This window comes from Phyllostomus hastatus, unplaced genomic scaffold (assembly GCF_019186645.2).
Source record: "Phyllostomus hastatus isolate PE091 unplaced genomic scaffold, TTU_PhHast_1.1 phas_scaffold_182, whole genome shotgun sequence".
NCBI lineage: Eukaryota > Metazoa > Chordata > Mammalia > Chiroptera > Phyllostomidae > Phyllostomus > Phyllostomus hastatus.
The window spans coordinates 549,079-567,230 of NW_025334013.1; the positions used below are offsets into that span (position 1 = coordinate 549,079).

The 18,152-nt window shown below is 67.7% G+C and overlaps 1 protein-coding gene across 8 annotated transcripts; it reads right to left on the reverse strand.

Moving 5' to 3' along the window:
* Positions 1-207: 207 nt before the first annotated feature.
* SLC35E2B (solute carrier family 35 member E2B) lies at positions 208-18,146 on the reverse strand. Of its 8 annotated transcripts, XM_045859705.1 has the most exons (12): positions 17,976-18,146; positions 13,271-13,397; positions 12,367-12,457; positions 12,153-12,262; positions 11,014-11,448; positions 10,754-10,889; positions 10,526-10,653; positions 8,892-9,012; positions 7,492-7,545; positions 7,110-7,182; positions 5,318-5,463; positions 208-4,128 (listed from the first exon to the last, which is right to left on the reverse strand). In XM_045859705.1, the coding sequence occupies exons 5-12, from the start codon at positions 11,333-11,335 to the stop codon at positions 3,891-3,893; spliced, it is 1,218 nt and encodes a 405-aa protein (XP_045715661.1). In that variant the 5' UTR covers positions 11,336-11,448; positions 12,153-12,262; positions 12,367-12,457; positions 13,271-13,397; positions 17,976-18,146; the 3' UTR covers positions 208-3,890. The 8 variants fall into 8 exon arrangements, with proteins under 8 accessions (XP_045715661.1, XP_045715664.1, XP_045715659.1 ...); XM_045859708.1 differs by lacking the exon at positions 12,367-12,457; XM_045859703.1 differs by lacking the exon at positions 12,367-12,457 and having other exon boundaries at positions 13,231-13,397.
* Between the last annotated feature and the right edge of the window lie 6 nt (positions 18,147-18,152).

The following is an 18,152-nucleotide window of genomic DNA, read 5'->3' on the forward strand; positions in this document are numbered from 1 at the left end:
TAAATGTTTTACAGGAGGGGACAGCCAGCTGGGCAGCACCGTTGCGCAGGCCCCGCCCCCTCCCCGGTCTCCGCGGGTCTCTGGCGGTTGGGGCTCCTTCCCGCTGGACGGTCGTGTCCACTCTACGGGGCTCGCTGTCCCAGGCCAGGTTTTCACCCCGGAACCGGCGCTTACCGCCCAGTGAAGAAGACGAGGGCACACCACCTGTTTACTTTTGCAGAACGGGAGTCACCAAGTGACTGCCAGAAGTGGCTTTATTTGGACAAGGGCAGGAGGCACCCACAGGATACACGTATTACCACAGCGAAGGGGCAGTGACTCAGTCACTTCACAGAACCGTTTTGTGTCACGTGCTGGCGCAGTCACACAAATACTGGCATGGGCGGAGAACACAGCCCGTGGACGCCTCGGGCAAGGACCCCACGGCACTGCTGGGGAGGAGGCGAAGATTCCTGGGCTCTGATGCAGCAGCAGATGGTTATTGACAGAACCCCCCCCTCCCCAGGGCGGGGAAAGCCCTGGCCGGCTCCCCCGAGTGGCAGGTTCACAGGCAGCTGGGACAGCAGTGAACAGTCTAGAAACAGCAGATCAGCCAGACGCCAGTTTTCCCCAAATGAAAACGGGGGGGGGGGGGACACACCAAAAAACCCCACCCAGACAAACAAAAGACATTGCCAGTTACAACAGTTTCTGACCCGGCCTGGACACGTGGGCACGGGTCCCGCGGCCATCGCTCAGAATCCCAGCCAGCGAGGTTGGCAGTTTCATGCCTTGGCGGCCAGCCGAGCCACTGACCCCCGGTCTGCTCTTGGCTCCTCGTCCAGCACAGAGAGAAACAGGCAGATAACACTGGGAGGCCGGGGCTTGCTTCCTTAGAAACGAAGAAAACGAAGAGGCCCACACCAGGGCATGTGCACATCCGGGGAAACGATAAAGCCCTCAGTGTGAAATCTCCGGGAGGGAGGGAGAAGCAGTTAACAGGGCCTCTGCCCGTGACGACACCCGTGTTGAGTGCCTCTGGCCTGGGGGAGCAGTGGAAAGACTCCCCCGCAGGCCTGAGGAAGCACATGGCTGGACCGGCCAAGAGAGCCCCGTGCGTGTCCGCCCCACCCACCAGCCGCTCTGAGCCCGTCCAGGGGAGCGTGCGCAGCAGCAAGCAAACCCCTGGGGTCGGGAGAAGCATGTGGGGCACAGGCCACGAGCACAGCGCCACGTGGCCGCCACTCCTCGGGCAGCACGGTGTTTTCTGCTCGCCGTGTTTACTTTTCCCCAAATTAGAGCCACATTTGGGGTTGTGCAAGGGCGCCCTCAGCTCTCCGAGGCAGACAGCTTTCCTGCTCAGACGCAGACACGGAGGCTGCTGGGCTCAGGCGAGCAGCTGTGCTGCCGAGCAGTAGCGGACGGTGGACGCCTGAGGCCCGCGTGTGCCTGCGTATCAGTGGGCGTGAGCAGGCGGCCTGCCTCAGCCTCAGTGCGGTGTGAGCGTGTGTGTGTGTGTGTGTGTGTGAGAAGGCACGGACAGCCACAGACACAGGAGTGACGGGGGGGGAGGGGGACACGCAGACTCGACACTGGTGCACACACACCCGGGACAGTTCGGTGGGCAGAACACGCTGCAGAAACCAGACAAAGCCGGTGAAAAGGGTCGCCTGGACAGTTGTCAGACACGAGGCCAGGCGTGACTCCGCGCAGGCGGGCCTGGGAATGCCGAGAGGTGGGAGGCTTTGGGGCGCAGCTGCGGGTGACGGAAGGAATGTGGGCCCCGAGCAAGGGCTGCACCAGCCGCAGCTCAGGATGACGGGTCTCAAAAGCAGCTTTGCGGGAAATTGCCTCACTTACTAATAATTTAGGAATCTTCGTTTCACTTCTGGTCCAAAAACTTGGAAAATCAAAACTGGCTGAAAGCCAACAGTAGGAGCGGAGGGCAGGGCCCATCGTGGGTGGGGCCCAGAGCTCCCTGAGGGCGTTGGGATTCAGGCAGGTGGGTGTGTCCCTTCGCACTCGGAGGACGAAGTCCGAGGAGGCCCTGTGGAAGTCCCGGTCAGAGGGCCGTGTTCAGCTGCATCCCCCAGGGCGCGGGCAGGGGCCCCAGGGCGCAGCTTTCTCTCTGGTCCTACAGATCAACATGACGACCCACCTCCCCGGCCACCTCCAACGAATCCCCCTTAGTTTTGTAGTTGTGTTTGGGGGGAAGCGGAGAAGAGGAAAGGGACAGGCACCTGGGGGAGGCACATCAGAAACACCTGGCTGTGAAAGGGCGGCTGTCCAGCAGGTGACCCGCACTTGCCTGTCCTCCGGCCACAGGGTGGCTTTGTGAAAAGGTTACTTGTTGTCTAAAAGGCCTCATTTTAGTTCATCACCGCGGCAGGCTTGTCAAGCAGGCAGAGCCCGACGCGACGTGGTTATCGCTCTCCGTTTCCAGGAGGCCCGCCGCCCCGAGGAGGCAGTTTCTGCGTCTCCCCCTCGACGCGCCCACGGGGAAACCAGAGACGGGGCTGTGGGGGCCCAGGCCTGAGCAGCAGGGTGGAGACGGGGCAGCGGGGAGGGCCTCGGGCCCTGCTGTCAGTCACTTCTCTCGGTCCCACAGGCGGGCTCCGGGCGGCCAGGGGCCAGACCTGCTCCCCGGGTAGGGAGGGCTGCCTCCGACCGGCCCCAGGGCTCGGGACAACCCCGGCCACAGGTGCAAAGGAGAGGCCCTCCAAGCCTGGCCGGAGACAGGCCCCACTGGAAGTCCCTCCAGGATGGGAGTCTCAGCCCAAGTCCGGGCGCAAACCCCACAGGGTCATCTGTCCGCTCTGGGGGGACGGCCGGGCCGAGCCAGGCAGCGGTGCAGAGTGGGTGACCCGACACGCCCAGAGCCGTCTGTGCCCTAGCCTGCCTGTTAGGAAACTGCACTGCCATTTTACACGCAGTGTCACGAGGACCGTGAACACCCCACACACTCTCCCCCCCCCCCGCACCCCCTCAGGAGGGGCCAGCTGGGAGAGGACGGGGACACCCGCACCCTCGGGGACCCTACCGAGCAGCCTGGGCCAGAGTGGCAGGGACCACCCGAGTCTCCCTGGCCTGAGCCCAGCACTGCAGGTGGTAGTCACGGGTGCGTGAGCGCCCGGGCAGGCAGGGGCGGGGCCCAGCAGACTGGGGTGGTGGGGCCTCCCTCCCTTGAGTCACTTCTCCCTAAGTGGTGCCAGGTGCCGGCAGCTCCCGGGCAGGGAGTGGACGCCTCAGGGACAAGGGCAGGGCCCCACACCCGGCCCTCCGCAGCGGGGGATCCTTGTTTCTGCGCCCGGAGTGTCCCCTCCCCACCCCGCCAGGCTCCACGGCCTCTGTGCCAAGGCCTGGGGCACCCCAGCCCTCTGTCTGGGCACAGAGGTCTCCCCAGATGGCCAAGGGCGGGCCGCGCCTCGGGTGGCCCTGATGTCTGGCCTGGAGCAGATGAGTTCACCCCACTGACACGGAGCAGGGAGTGGCCCACGTTGGCACCTGGACCGGCTCTGGCTTCACAGTCGCCCCCGAGCCCGTCACCCACAGAGGGGCCGGAGCCCGGCCTGACTGCAGTGGGAGCTGGTGTGCAGTGCGGCTGGCGGCACCCACCCCCCCCGCACCCCGCGTGGGGCCGAGGGCGGCGCTTTTCACAGTGTGCAGCAGTGGCTCAGTGGCAGCTGGCTCTGGCCCCCCCACAGGGAACCAACGTCTGGGGACCCTGCAAGGTCCTGCTGGTTTTGACCAGAGACCCCAGAAAGGGGCGGCTGGGGCCGCACAGGCCCTTTTCCCGCCCAGCGGGCCCACGGAACGGGCAGGGTGCGGGCGGCAGGGGGCGGGGACCGCGCCGGCTGGGAGACAGAAGCGCGCGGTGCCCGGGGCCCCGGCACCTGCCGAGGCTCCAGAGCTCAGTGGTGCGGCCTGGGGTCCTTGGGAATCAGCGGCTCTGCGCCATCGTCGGGCGTCCGGCTGGCAGCCGAAGCGAGGCTGTGCATGGTGTCCCGCTGGTGCTGCTTGGCCTTGTTGTAGAGCAGGACGCCAGCTGTCACCAGGACGGTGCCCACAGCCGACAGGCTGGTGACTTTGTTGCCAAAAACTATGATGCTGAGCCAGATGGACAGGGCATGCTTCACGGTGCTGGCGACGCTGCAAGACAGAGGAGGGGTGGCCGCCTGCCCGGACGCCGGCCCTCGTCCGGCCCCGTGGCGGGCCTGTCCGGGGGTCCCTCCGGTCTCTCCGGTGGGGGGGCGCGCTTTTTATCAGGAACCATGTCAAACCAAGGAGGAGGGGGCCGAGCAGCCACGTCCCCACTTCCTACACTTGAGAACCGCCACTCTGCCCCATCTGGTGCGGCTCAGCGGGTTGAGCACCAGACTCCGAATCAAAGGGTCGCCAGTTCGATTCCCACTCAGGGCACAGGCCTGGGTTGCAGCCAGGTGCCCGGCAGGGGGTGTGTGAGGGGCAACCACACATCGATGTTTCTCTCCCTGTCTTTCTCCCTGCCTTCCCCTCTCTAAAAATAAATATGTAAAATCTTTAAAAATTAGCACTTTGCCGTATTTTCTTCCCTTTTTGGTGCTTTTAAGGAAGTAGTGGACATTGTAACACGTCGCCCCTAATTGCTTCAGTCTGCCCTCTCGGGAGGGAGGCGGCGGCCCACAGACCTGCGCCAGCTCCCCGGGCCCCGCGGAGGGGCCGCCCCCGGGGCCGCTGGTCCTGCGCCAGCGGCATCGACACGCGGTGGGAGTGGGGTTGCCACGAGACACGGGAAATGTGGACAGGCCTGTCTCTCGGGGTAACGGGAAATTTAAACTTTACGTGTTCTACTTTTCTGCCTTTTCAGAACTTTTTGTGAGAGGACGCATTGTCTTTGTAAGCTGAATAGAACATGTAGGAAAACTGGGTCTCCCTCTTGGCCTTTTCCGGACCCACCGCTGACGGCAGCCGGGACACACAGGCTCGGGGCCACTTGGACGCGACTCCGGGCCCCGCGGGGAGGCCAGGACGAAGACAGAGGCCCAGAGACGCGTCCGCCCCGAGCCTCGGGGGAGTCTGGAAGCCACGGCCGCCGCCCAGGGTGCTGCAGACACTCCCTGTTCGGGGCCAGGGGCGCGAGGGGTCCAAGTCGGACGACGCGCCCCAGCAGGGAGAAGGCTCGGCGCACACTCCCCGCGGGCCTCTGCGGCGGCACCGACACCCACGGCCCGGTCCTCGGGACACGTGACCGCGGCACCGCCGCAGCGCGTGGCCACGACGGACACCTCTCAGGAAGACGCGAGGTCCCAGGGCCCCCCCCAAGACAGCGGCAGGCCGGCACGCCGCGGGCCCGGCTCACCTGAAGGTCACCGGGGAGATCCGGCCCATGAGGGCGTAGGCGGTGACGCTCTGCAGGTGGAACAGCACGCCGTCCAGCAGCAGCAGCAGCACCACGTCCTGCGTGTAGCTGAAGCTCTTCCCGCTCCGGCCGATCACCGGCAGGTCCTGCGTGGGGGACGGTCACAGCACTCCATGGCTGCCCCCGAGTCCCGGCCACCCCAGGGGGACAGTGCCTCACGCGTCCGTCATCTGGGTCAGCGGGCGGACACTGCCAGCAGCCTTCTGCGGGGGCCGCCGGGCGGCACGGCTCAAGAGCTCGGCTGGACAGGCGCGGCCAGTGCGCGCACGGCCCGGGCCCCAGGGCGCCGGACTGGGGGGAGCCCCAGTGTGGGCGCCGTGCGACACCACCTCCCCCCACCGACGGCCGACCCCGAAGACACAAACCGAAACCCGCCAGAAGCCAGTGCCGGCGAGGGCGAGCGGAACTCGGGACCCCGTGCGCTGCTGGTGGGAGCGCAGTCTAGCCGCCCCCCAGGGAGTTAGACGTCCCACTCCCACGGAGTCCGGCAGCCTCCAGGCGTGTCCCCAGAAGAAGCAAAACCAGAGACCCAAATAGGTGTGTGCGCCCCACGCTCGCAGCAGCCAACTGTGGAAATGACCCAAGTGTCTGCGTGCACACCAGCGGACACACAGAATGTCACCAAGATGTCACACACACACGCGATGAAACAGTATCCGTCCTTAGAGGCGAGCTGTGACACATGCTACAACGCGGACGGACCCGGAGGGCATCACGCTGCGTGACACGCACCACAGAAGGACCGACTAGCGACTCCACTCTCAGGGGGTCCCCGGAGACACAGAGCAGACGGTGGTGCGGGGGCTGGGGCGGGTGGGGAGCGTGTCGGGGACAGAGGTGCCGTTCGGGAGGACGGAAGGTTCTGGAGACGGGGGCGGTGGCAGCTGCGCGACGAGGCAGGCGAGCCTGTGGCCACCTAACGGGCGGCAGCCGTATAACCCCAGGTCTGCGTGCCTCCCCACCGACCGCCCCGACTCCGGCCACGCGCCCCCGAGGGCCCTGCTGGCAGCTCGACGGAGGGGCCCTGCCACCTGCACGGACAGGGGCGCGGCCGTCCCGGGCGCTGGCGGGTCAGGGCAGAGCCACTGGTGGGGGGGGTGGGGGCAGGGCCGCGCCACCCAGCCCACTGTGGGGAGAACCCATGGAACCCCACGCCCACAGGCAGCGGGCACTGCTGCCCGCGCAGGCGTCTGGGGAGGGCGAGGGGCCAGTGGCCCGCTCTCCCGGCCAGTGCCCTCCCGCCCAGCTGACCATGCTGCAGTGGGCACGTGCTATTGTGAAATAAGAGGACCTGGCCCTGACTGCTGTGACTCAGTGGGCGGGGCTTCGTCCCGCAAATCGAAAGGTCGTGGGTTCAATTCCCGTCAGGGCACGTGCCCAGGTTGGGGGTTTGGTCTGCTGACGGGTTGTGTTTGAGGCAACCAATTGATGTTTCTCTCCCTCTCTTCCTCCCTACCTTGCCCTCTCCCTAAAATAAATAAATGAAAATCTTTGTTAAAGAACAAATAAGCCTAAACCCCCTCACGTGAAAATCTCAGGAAACTCCCACAGCCACGGATCGGCCGCTGTGGGTGGGACTCTGCACGGGACCGCCCAGGCCTGGCGCTCACTCCCTGTCCCTTCTGCCTGGGGGCGCGTCGCAGCCCCCAGGCTGCCCCCACGGCCTGCACCCGGCCGTGCTCCGCCCCCAGACCGCACAGGCAGATGCAGCCGGGGCCCGGCCCGCACTCACCAGGAAGAAGACCCAGGCGGGCACCAGCATGGCCACGGCCGCGGCGCTCGTGTAGAACTGCAGCTCGGTGGCCCTGCGGGGACAGCCGGCGGGGGGGGAGGCTGAGCCTCTCTCTGCTGGACACCGGGCAAGACCCCGCCTGGGCAGGCCAGACTGTGCCGCCCCCCCCGCCCCCCGGATGAGGAGGAGGGCCCATGCACCCCCAAGCCGACCCGCTCGGCCACAGGGGTGCCTGTCAGGTGAAATGGGGGAAATGGGGGTTTCTGCCGTGTTTCTCCCCCCCCCCCGCCAGGGCGCTCCTGGGGCCGCTGGAGCCGGAGCCGGGGAGGTGCCAGGTGTCCCGGCACAGGGGCCCCTCGGCCCCGGACGGTGTGGTACTTACGAGAACCTGTACTTGTCCCCACTGAGCAGCTTTTTTGAGAAAACGTTTTGCAAACTGGAATGGAAAGAAGAAGAGGTTCCCATCAGCACCGGGAGTCGGCATGAGGCTCCGCACGCCCCAGGTGTCCGCGTCCCCTGAGCCGCACAGTGGCGGCAGCGCCCCCACGCGGGGCTTCCTGGGTGCTGCTTCACCCGGGGGAGCGCCGACCCTCCCGCCTCGCACGTGGGCAAACCAAGGCACTCGGGGGTGGGGCGACGTGCCCGAGACCGCCCAGCGCACAGGTGTCAGAGGACCCCGAGCCCCGGCCTGAAGCAACGCACGAGCCCCACTGTGGACGCGGGACCCTGCACTCAGCGCCCACCGCGGACTGGGCAGCCCTCCCGCGGGGCCAGCAGCCGGAGCAGGCCCGAGGGCACGTGAAGGCCAGCCCCAGGCGCAGGGCAAGGGCGGACCCCGGACGGGCCAGCCGTGTGGGGGACACACACGCGGCCAGCGTCCTTGTCCCCGGGACCCAAAGGGGCCGCCACCCTGTGAGAAGCAGCGGGCGGCTGTGTCTCGGTTTCGGTGTCATGAGGAAGCCGGGCAGGACGACGCCCGGCAGGAACCGTCGCCGGTGGACCTGGACGCCAGCTGCTTTGGAGGCGCGGCCAGCACGGGCCAGCAGCCTTTCTGCCCAAGCCGCCCCCGGGCCCTTCCGGAGCACCAGGCATCAGAAGCCGCAGGGAGGCCCCGGCGACGCGGACCGAAGGCCCCGGGGGGCGTCCGTGGGGCGGAGGGCGGCCGCGGAGCTCGAGGCTGGGGCCACGATGCTCCCAGGAAGCCCTGAGCTCGCGAGCACGGTGCCCCCCGGATGCTCGACGTGGCTGGCCCCGATTCCAGGAGCCCCAGAGGCAGAGGGTGGCGCCCCCAAGGCGACAAGTGGAATGGAGGTTGTGGTTTTTCGCAGCCGAGCTACTGGAAACCTCAGGCTGAGCGCTCTGACTTGGGCGGTGAGGGTGCCGACGGACTCCGACACCCACGGAGTCGTCCCCCCTCCCCTGGAACCAGGGCAGCCCCGGGGGGGGGGGGCGCGACTCTGCAGCAACAGGTCCCGGTGGCAGGTGGCGGGCTTTGCCGACACACCGCGCCGCTGCCCCTCGCCCCCAGGAACCCGGCTGCAGCTGCTGCCCGCGCCGCACTCGGCCCCGCGGCGTGTCGGCTGGCCACACCCCTCGCGAGCGTGTCTGAGGGCCAGCCCGCGCCTCCTCAAACCGCAGCTTCGTCTTTTTCTTCGTCTTCGAGGAGAAGCTGCCTCACGGGAACCTGCCGCTCTGCTCTCTGGGCAAAGGCAGCCGCAGGTGCGCGGAGCGGGCCGGGCGGGAGGGGTGCCGAGCGGCTCTGCACTGGGAGCCTGCACTCACCAGTCCATGATGTTGGTGGACAGCGCCGCCGAGAAGCCCAGCACGTTGAAGCTCATCTCGGCGGCCGTGCACAGCGCCAGGCCGCCCATGACGGGGACGAGGGAGAGGTTGACCAGCAGCCCTGAGAGGACAAGACGGAGACCGGGCTGTGGCTGGCTGGTCCGGTGTGGGACGCCCCCCCTCCACGGGGGAGGGGCAGACATCCGCCGAGACCCAGACCTGACACGGGCCGGCCCCTCCGTGCTGGAGGGGGGCCGGGCAGTGAGGACACCCAAGCCCCCGCTGCTCCCCTGCCAGTGAGGACAGGGAGAGACAGGCTCGGGGTATTCTACTGAAAAGTGAACCTCGGGGGGCAGGGGGCGGCGTGAGCACCTACGCGTCGTCCATTCCTGCTTCCTTCCGAAACCTAGAGCACCTCGAGGCGGACGGTAAAAATGCCGCTTGGTGCGGGGACAGCGGCTCCCGGAGAGGGCACCAGGGGGTGTGGGTGCCCCTGCTCTGACCCCAGAGGCAGCAGCTCTGAGCTCAGTGTGGACGAGGGGCTGTGGCCGTGGCCTTGTCCCAGGGCGGCGCCGCCCGGAGCGCAAGGCGAGGTGTCGGGGAGGAGGCCAATCTGCCGACAGGCCCTCGGGCACGTGGGGGGGCAGGCCGAGGGCCAAGCACCTGAGGAGGGCTCCCGGCCCTGCCCTGCACGAGGGACGGCACATGCGGCCCTCGAGGGCTCGGACCTGCGCGCCTGTGCCTGCGCCTGCTGGGGTGACACGTTCACCCCAGGGCTGCCCCTGGACCCCACGAGACGGCTCTGCCTGCACCGGCCACTGCTGGCGGACGGCAGGCACTGCTCCGGGTGGCCCTAGGCGCAGACACTGTCCCTCCTCAGGTCCTGGGACCGCGGCCGCCCCCTGTGCCCCCAACAGAGTTCTCACTGCAGACTGCCCTCAGCGAGACAGCTGCTCTGCAGAGAGCTTGCCTCCCCTGCGGGGAACCGAACTGCGGTGCCAGAGCCCCTGGACCCAGGTCTGACGGGCTGAGCAGCCAGGCCCCCGCTTCCGTGCGACCGGGTCGCCGCCAGCGAAAGGCCAGCTGCAGGGAGTCCGGCTGTGTCCTCGTCCCCACGGTGGCTCCTCCCCCCAGGCGGGCACTTGCCTTGTTTTGGGGTCCTGCGTCTCCCGCACTGAAGCGAGCCCACCCCTCAGGTGGAGGTGTGCACCACGCACCCTCGTGGGGCCCGGGGCCTGCGCCGTGGGGCCGCAGTGCATGCGGCTCCCGGAAAGGCCGGCCGGGGGGCGGGCGTGCGTGCACCATGCGGCTGCGGGCAGACTGCCCGTCTTAAAGGCGGGAGAGGCGGACGCACGTCCACTCTGCTGGGCCGTGGGGAGGATGGGGGCAGTGGGACACCTGGGGAGAGTGGCCGGGGGTGGGAAGGACCCGGGAGGCAGGGCCTCCAGGGCGCAGGTGCGTCGGGGCTGCCCTCCTCTCTGAGCAGAAGGCGGCTCCCTCCCTGGGGCGGGTGCTGCACCGGGGTTACCTGCTTGTCACTCTCCCCGGTCCAGCCCCCCGACCTCAGCCTGTGTCAGCAGCCCGCCCGCTGGGCACGGGGAGGGGCGGCGGCAAGCGCCCGCAGGACCGCTCACCCGTGTACTCCCCCAGGATCATCCGCGACATGATCACCGTGAAGATGGGGGCGGAGCTCTTCACCGTCTCGGCAAACGACACCGCCACGTTCTTCAGGCTGACCAGGCCCAGGACCACCGTGGCGAACCTGGAAGTGAGCGGAAAGGTGTGCTGGGACGGACCGTCCACGAGGCGCCCTGTGACCACTGGGCCCCGAGGACTCAGGCCCGTGCCCCCTGCGCCCGCACCTCATGAGGCCCACGAGCAGCATGGTCATGGCGAAGTGGGGTGGGTAGGAGAGCCGGGCCTTGTGCTGGTGCAGGCAGCAGGGCACGAACATCTTCGCGCAGCCGATGCAGGTGGTGGCCAGCATCTGCACCGCGCCTGCGGGGCGGCGACACGGCGGGGCGCTCGCTGGGGCCGCGGCCCGGGACCCAGGAGGGCGGCAGCGCCCGCGTGCCCCCCGCCGGCCCGCACCCACCCCCGCCCCGGCCCGGCGCCCGCTCACCCAGCACGCTGGGCTCGCCCTCCAGCAGAGACAGGATGTACTTGTTGAGGAAGAGGGTGCAGAAGCTGAGGAAGAACCAGAGCGTGAGGTAGAGCAGGGCCCGCGAGCTCCACACGCCCAGGTCCGCCTCGATGACCGTGGTCTCCGTGATGGTGACGGCGAGCACGCCCTCCTCCGGGGCGCCGTCGCCCTTGGCGAAGACGATCTTCTCACTCCGGTGGCCGAACAGGGAGCCCCGGCCGAGGGGCGGCTTTCCCCGGGGCTTCTCCTCGGGGCCCGGGGCCAGCTCTGCCGCGGCCGGGGGTTTCGCCGGTGCCGCCATGGCGTCCCAGCGGGCGCGTCCTTATCTCTGGCCCCACGACCTCAGGTGGCCGGACGGAGGCCGGGCCCGGCTGCCGGCTGTCGGCATGCCGCCGGCGAAGAGCAGGAGCGAGGCTGGCGGGGTGAGAGCGAGCAGGTTACTCGTGGGGCCTCACGCTGAGGGTGGAGCGCCAGCCCTCGGAAGGCAGCACGGACTCCGGTCTCTCCTCCCCGGGGTTGTCGACATCGAAACCTGCACCCCCGCCGCCCCAGGCCACGGCGCCTTCTCCTCCTCCTCCTCCTCCTCCCAGCCGCTCAGGCAGGACCGAGGCCCCGTCCCCCAGTCGTGTGGAGCTGGGGACCCCACCGGGGCTGCTCTGCCCGCGGCTGCCCAGTTCAGCCCAGGCCCGGGCCCTCAGGAAAGCCCCCCACCCCCAGGCCGAGTCCTCATTCTGAGGCCCCTGAAGCACCAGGTCACTTTCCCTGGGGACGTGTCACTGTGCCCTAGAGCTGCTGCCGGGCTCCCCAGCCAGACCCGGTGGCAGGTGCGGACACCCAGGCGCAGACGCATGAGACGGTGAGGGCGGGGGCTGGCGGCGCGGCCTGAGCACCAGGGCGCTGAGCTCCGCGCTGACTCGCAAGAGCAGCCAAGCGGGGAGTCCCGGCGCCAGCTGCCCCCCCCCCCCCCCGGCAAGGCCCCCGCAGCCCTGCCAACGCACCCGACCGGCCCCGGGGGAAAACACCCCCTCCAGACAGAAACGGTCGCGGCGTGACCGTCAAGTGCCGCTGCGGGCGGCAGAGACAGGAAGGAAGCGGAGACGCGCTAGGCCCAGGCTGACCTCAGCGGCGCCCGCTGGCCGGGGCCGGGGCCTCCGGATGCGGCCACAGAACCCGCTCTCGGATGGGGCTGCACCTGGCGTTCTCTGCGGCTGGCAACCTGAGCGCCCGTCTGCGGGGAGACAGTGCAGCGTGCCTGTGGGCGGTGCCCTGGCGACGCCCAAGGGACCGATGCGGCCAGAGAAAGCGCAGAGGCAAACAGAAAATGCCGCTGACCAGATGCTGGTGCGGGGCCCGGGCCCTACACGCTGTTTAGGAGCAGCAGACTCGGCCCCGGCTGGGGTGGCTCACTGGATTGAGTGCCGGCCTGCAAACCAAAGGGTCGCTGGTTCGATTCCCAGTCAGGGCACGTGCCTGGGTTGTGGACCAGGTCCCCATTAGCGGGTGCAAGAGGCAGCCACCCATTGATGTTTCCCTCGCTCCCTCCCTTCTCTTGTCTCTAAAAACAAATAAATAAAAACCAGGAAAAGACACACAAGTACTGAATGCCCTGAAAAAGAGGGAACGGAGCCCGTGGCCATGGCAGCTCCAGGGTCGCGGGGTGGGGCGCCGCGTGAACACATCTCAGAGCGCTCCCACGCGTGGGTGGGCCTCGGGTCCTGCTCCAGCTGCTCCGCAAGCCCACAGCCTCACTCGGGGGCCTCAGGGGCCTCAGGGGCTGCAGGCCCTCAGCCCCCGACTTCACTGTGGGTCCCCGTTGCAAACTGGTCGCCTCTCGATGAGGGAAGGAGGAAAGGGGGGTGGGGGACGGCGCCTCAAGTCTCAGCCAATCAGACTGGTGCGCCCAACGCCCTGAACTGTGGGCGCCCAGAGCCCACCTCCCCACAAGCACCTCCCCGGGGCCCTGGAGGACCCCCTGACCAGGGCTCGGCGGCAGTGGGGCACCTCCGTCGCGTGTGGGGGCAGCCGTGGGGCCTCCGGAGCGGAGCCCAGCAGGGGTGGGCGACCCACGCCACCCCACCCCACCCCACCTCACCCCACCCCACCCCACGTCCGGAGCAGGGCCCAGCGAGCCCAGGACAGGCACTTGCCCTCCAGCCACCACCTCTTGGTGCCGAGAGACCCTGCACCACAGCCCACCTGCTCGGGGACAGGCCAGAGCAGGGAGCGCAGCCTCCACCTGGCCTCCGTGTCCAGCCACGGTGACGGCTCTTCTGGGCAGCGCACGGCACAGGAGCCACAGAATCCACACGGTGTCCGTCGTGCGTCCACACACTTCTGACCTCACAGCGAGGGCTCAGCGCGGCCTAAAAAGTAAGTGGACACCGGTCAGCTGGCTCCTTCTTGTCAAGACACCGCACCGCAGCCCGGCCCCTGGTTGCCTGTGGGTTTGCTTCCTTGGGCAGAAACCCACCAGGTCGGGGCCAGAGGGGAGGGGGAGCCCGCCCCCAGAGGAGCCCTCCTGCCTCTCAGGGTCTGAACCCAGGGGGACGGAACAGGCAAAGCCCGGAGAGCAAAGCCCAGCAGCCTCAGGAAGCCCAGCCAGCCCGTGGCCGCAGGTGAGGCGCGAGGGCAGGGATCCGGCCAGGGAAGCGGAGGGGGGAGGAGTCTGCCGCGCAGCCCCGGGGAGACGCTGCTGCGGACACGGACCAGAAAGGGCCCTGGCACGGGACCACAGGACAGCAGGAGGCAGACAGCCCGGCGCGGGGCAGGGCCCCCCAGCTCTGCCCCCAGGGCAGACAGGCAGGAACGGACGGGCCCCAGAGGTCCCACCCACCACCCATCTGCCCCACAGGCTCTGGCCCGAGGGCGTTTGCAGGGAAAGATCAAAGCGAGGGTCAAAGATCACAGATCCCAGGGCTGGCTGTGAGCCCGCGCAGGGGCAAAGGGGAAAAGCACGTCTTTGCCCTGGAGAAAGTGGCGCCTTGTCCTCCTCGGAGGACCGAGAGATAGCGCCAGACCGGACCGAGGAGGCCGAGCTCCTAACCCGGGGTGGGGGGGTGGGGGGGCAGACCAGCGAACAGTCTTCTCTCCCTGCTCCTCTCCCCACCCAGGTCCCGGGGGGGTGACACTCGGGGACGTGGGCAGAAGGCTACACAGGAAAACCTCTGGCAACTCTTCTCAAAAGAAAAAGTTTGAAAAGGTTTGAAATTACAGAAACAACTCAGCTGTGGGTTAAATAGGAAAGACAGAGCTGAATAAAGAGGCGGCATCTGAAAAAACACCTGCGGGGATTACGTGGGACACAGCATAGAGAGTGGAACTAACACGTTAAAGACACGAAACCAGAGTGTGGAGGGAATGGCAGGACCTGCAGGTCCGGAAGGGAAACATGCTCCCCACTCAGGGCTGAGCAAACGTGAACATCGGCACGGGAGGCACGGCCCACGCACAGCAGGCAGAACCCTCTGGAAGGCCGGAGACCTGCTGGCCGCCACGCCGGGGGGACCAGGCTGTCTGCCCGGGAGCCTGAGCGGCGGCACGGCGCGGGTGTCCACGCAGCGCGGCACGGGACGGCAGTGAAACCGCGTGGCGTGCAGGAACACGCGAGATCAGAGCCGGGGTCACGCATGTCTTCTCCGCACGGGCGAGGGCTGAGCACAGAGCACCAGTGTCCCCGCTGGGCCTCGGCCTGCAGTTAAATCCGGAGCAGAGCTGAGCAGCGGGCGCCCGGGGATGCAGTGGGGCCCTGAGAGGCTGCGGGGGCGGGGGGCCCCCCCCCCGCACCCGGTGCCGGCGGGAGGGAGCTGGGGACCGGGTGCTCTGAGCCCGGAGGGGCCTGCGCGCCTCTGTCCCGGCCGGAGCCGCAGCTGCCTCCCCCGCTCCAGGGCGTGTCTCCCCCTGCCCGCTCGCCCTCAGCCCACGCGACGCTAGGGCCTCGCGGTGGGAGATGGTCCCTGCCCTGCGTCCGCCTGGAGACGGGGCACAGCAGGCCGGACACGCGAGCACGTGCGGCACCCGCCACCCGCCGGGTCTGACTGCCCCCTGTCCAATGACCCGCGTGACGAGAACCAACCCGACTGAACTGCAAGCTGCCGTGCCCGCCGGCATGGAGCAGGTAGCTGATGGGCGGCCCTGGCTGGGCCTGCGCCTGCCTCTCCACCTGCCTCCTGCCAGGGCCCGTCCTCAGAAAGTGTTCGCCTTTAGGACTCAGGGGAAACCGGGTCCACGGAGAAGAGACATCTCGAGAAGCAAGGCTGTGACACCCTCAGTGCACTGACGTGCCGCCTGGCACAACACGGCCCCGGCAGGGCGCAGCCCGCAGCAAGCCTTGCCACGCAGGGCAGGGCGCAGGACCGGTGGGGACGGTGCCTGGACTGTGCCGTTGGGGCACACTCCCCACCGAAGGGAAGTTCAGCTGAAGCCAGCTCAGTGAAAATGAAGACACCAGTTTGCCCCATGCAAGTGTGCAGACCCCTCAATTCTAGGGCCCTGTGGCCCAAGGTTAAGAATCCCTATTCTAGCCCTGGCTGGGGTGGTTCAGTGGATTGAGTGCCAGCCTGCAGAACAAAGGGTCACCGGTTCAATTCCCAGTCAGGGCACACGCCTGGGTTGTGAGCCAGGTCCCCAGTAGGGGGCGTGTGAGAGGCAACCACACACTGATGTTTCTACCACACGTTGATATTTCGCTCCTTCTCCTTCCCATCCCCCTCTGTAGAAATAAGTACACCTTTAAAACAAGTAAATAAAACAGGAATGTATTTTTTTTTAACAAAGAATCCCTATTCTAGAGCACACAACTCAGGGTGTTCTCAAATGCCAGCTGGGAACCCTGAGACCGTCCCCAGCCGTCGGCAGGGCACTCGGGCGCAGTGCACGGAAGTGCGCAGGTCCCGACCCCGTCCTTCGGGGAGCCCACCGCTGGGGACGCACCCTGAAGAAGCGGAGCAACACCAGCCCCTGCCTGCACGCAGAGGGACATTCCAACAGCTCTGTCGTTAAAGCTCGGAAACCGGGCACTGCCCACGTGTCCAGGGAGGAATCTGTGGGAACCGTGGCAGTCGCCGTGACACGCCGCCGCAGCCCCGCGAGTGCGGACAAAGGTGCGTCTGTCACGGGCCGGGAGCCGAGTCCCCGGAACTCTGCACGACACGCTCCGGCCTGGAGAGCACAGCCGGTTCAGAATGTGCACAAGTCACCGAACCTGATGGTCAGCCTGGGGAGGTGAGCCGATCCGCTAAAATGTTGTGGTTTGGCTTTTATCCATTTTCTAATGTCTACGTTGAAAGCAGATTTCGTTCAAGTAAAAACCTTCTATTCCTTCTTAACTCCCTTTTCATGCTGACCTTGTTCCCTTATGCTTTAAGATGATACTTTCAAGTTGCAAGTTTACATATTTTCAGTAACTTTACTGAAATTCACATGACCTCCATTTAAAAAAAAAAAAACCCACACATTAAAAAGGCCGCTGGCCCAAGCTTCTGCCTCTACACGGGGTTTTTATTTCCTAGAGCAGCGCGAACCTGAACGAATTCTCCAGGGAACCAGCATGGGAGACGGGGTGTCCCCTGGACACCCACAAACCCAAACCCAGTCAAAGGAAAGTCACCGATGACTGCGCGGCAGTGGCAGCCCGGGGCCTGCCGGGAGTTACTGAGGCGACTGAGCGAGCCCCGGGGCTGGGACCAGCCCTGACAGGACCGTCAGGGAACGCAGTGAATTCGTGGGCGGTCGTGCCCTTTGGCTCCAGAACGGAAGAAGCGGCTGCACCTGCCCCACGGCCATACTCACCGCAGGGGCGCCTTGGTGCCCGGGTTTTAAATGCCATCAACTCCCATGACTGTGATGTGCCTGACCCTCAGTGCCCCTCCCTGCCCCCTCCCCCGGGTGCCGCCACCCCGTCCCGCCCCACCTGTGTCCCCCCACGGCCTCGGCAGCAGGAACCAAGTGGGAGGCTGGCGCCACCCAACCCCACGGTGCACCCGCGGCATCCAGAGCCGAGGCGTCAAGGCCAGCGCATGAGCACCCCAGGGCCGAGCTGTGGGCTCCGGTGCGGCCTGCCAGGCGAGGGGCAGGAGATGGGACGGCGTCTCCCCATGGGGAAGGCGGTTGAAAAAGGGCGGGATGGGGTGGGATGGAGAACCAAGAGCAGCCCTACTCCGCCGGCAAGCTTAGGGCTTCTTGGTGGAGGGGGCAGCCCCCGGGCCAGAGGGGGGGCGACAAGGACACGAGCCCTGGGGTGGGCCGACTGGAGCAAGGACGGGGTCCCAGGCGCCCAGAGGCAACCGTTGTCATTTGCTTTATTCAGCGTTTTCCCCGTCCGTCGGACGCCCACACTGAGGCAAACCACCCGGACGGCGCGCGCACCGGGAAAGCTGCTCCCGACCAGGGCCCGCACTCCATGGCGCTGGGGCGCGTTCCAGGGCCCCCAGGGGCACCCCGGCGGCAGCGACGGCGCCATTTCCCCCGGAAAGCGGGCCAGGGGTCCGCCCTCCAGCAGGAAGGCGTCTCCGCCCCCAGCGCGCCTCGCGAGGAGGCCCCACCACCCACCGGCGGAGAGGCTGCGTAACGACAGCCGGTGCGCGGTCTGCTAGCCCACCGGGGGTGCCGGGGACCGGTCTGCGGGCGTCGACGGCGGCCCGGCCGCTCGCTGTCGCGCACGAGGAGCCCACCCGGGCCCTCGGTCCCTCGTCGCCCCGCCAGCCGGGCTGGGAGGCGGCCCGCCAGCCGGGCTGGGAGGCGGCCCGTCAGCCTCCGGGGAGGGCCGTGGGGGCGTGGCCCGCGAGGAACTCGTCACGCGGCTGGCGCGGCGCCCGTCTGACTGCGGTCGCCCGGGCCCCACGTCGGGGCCTTCAGGGCGCGCGGCACTGACGGTGCGGACGCCGGGGGCTCGGGGAGCAGCGCGCCGGCCGAGGCTTGCCTGGGCGGGGTTCCGCGGGACTTACGGGGCGGGAGCGCCTATCGCGGACGCCGAGGAGGCCCCGAGCAGAACCCCCGACCCGAGCGGAGCCTCGGGCGGCCCGTTCCGCGGGAGGGAGGGCGGCCAATGCCCCTCCGCCCCGCTCTGCGCCGGCCTGCGGGCGGGGCCCGCCGCGGGCGGAAGTGCTTGGCCGGCCCGGAAG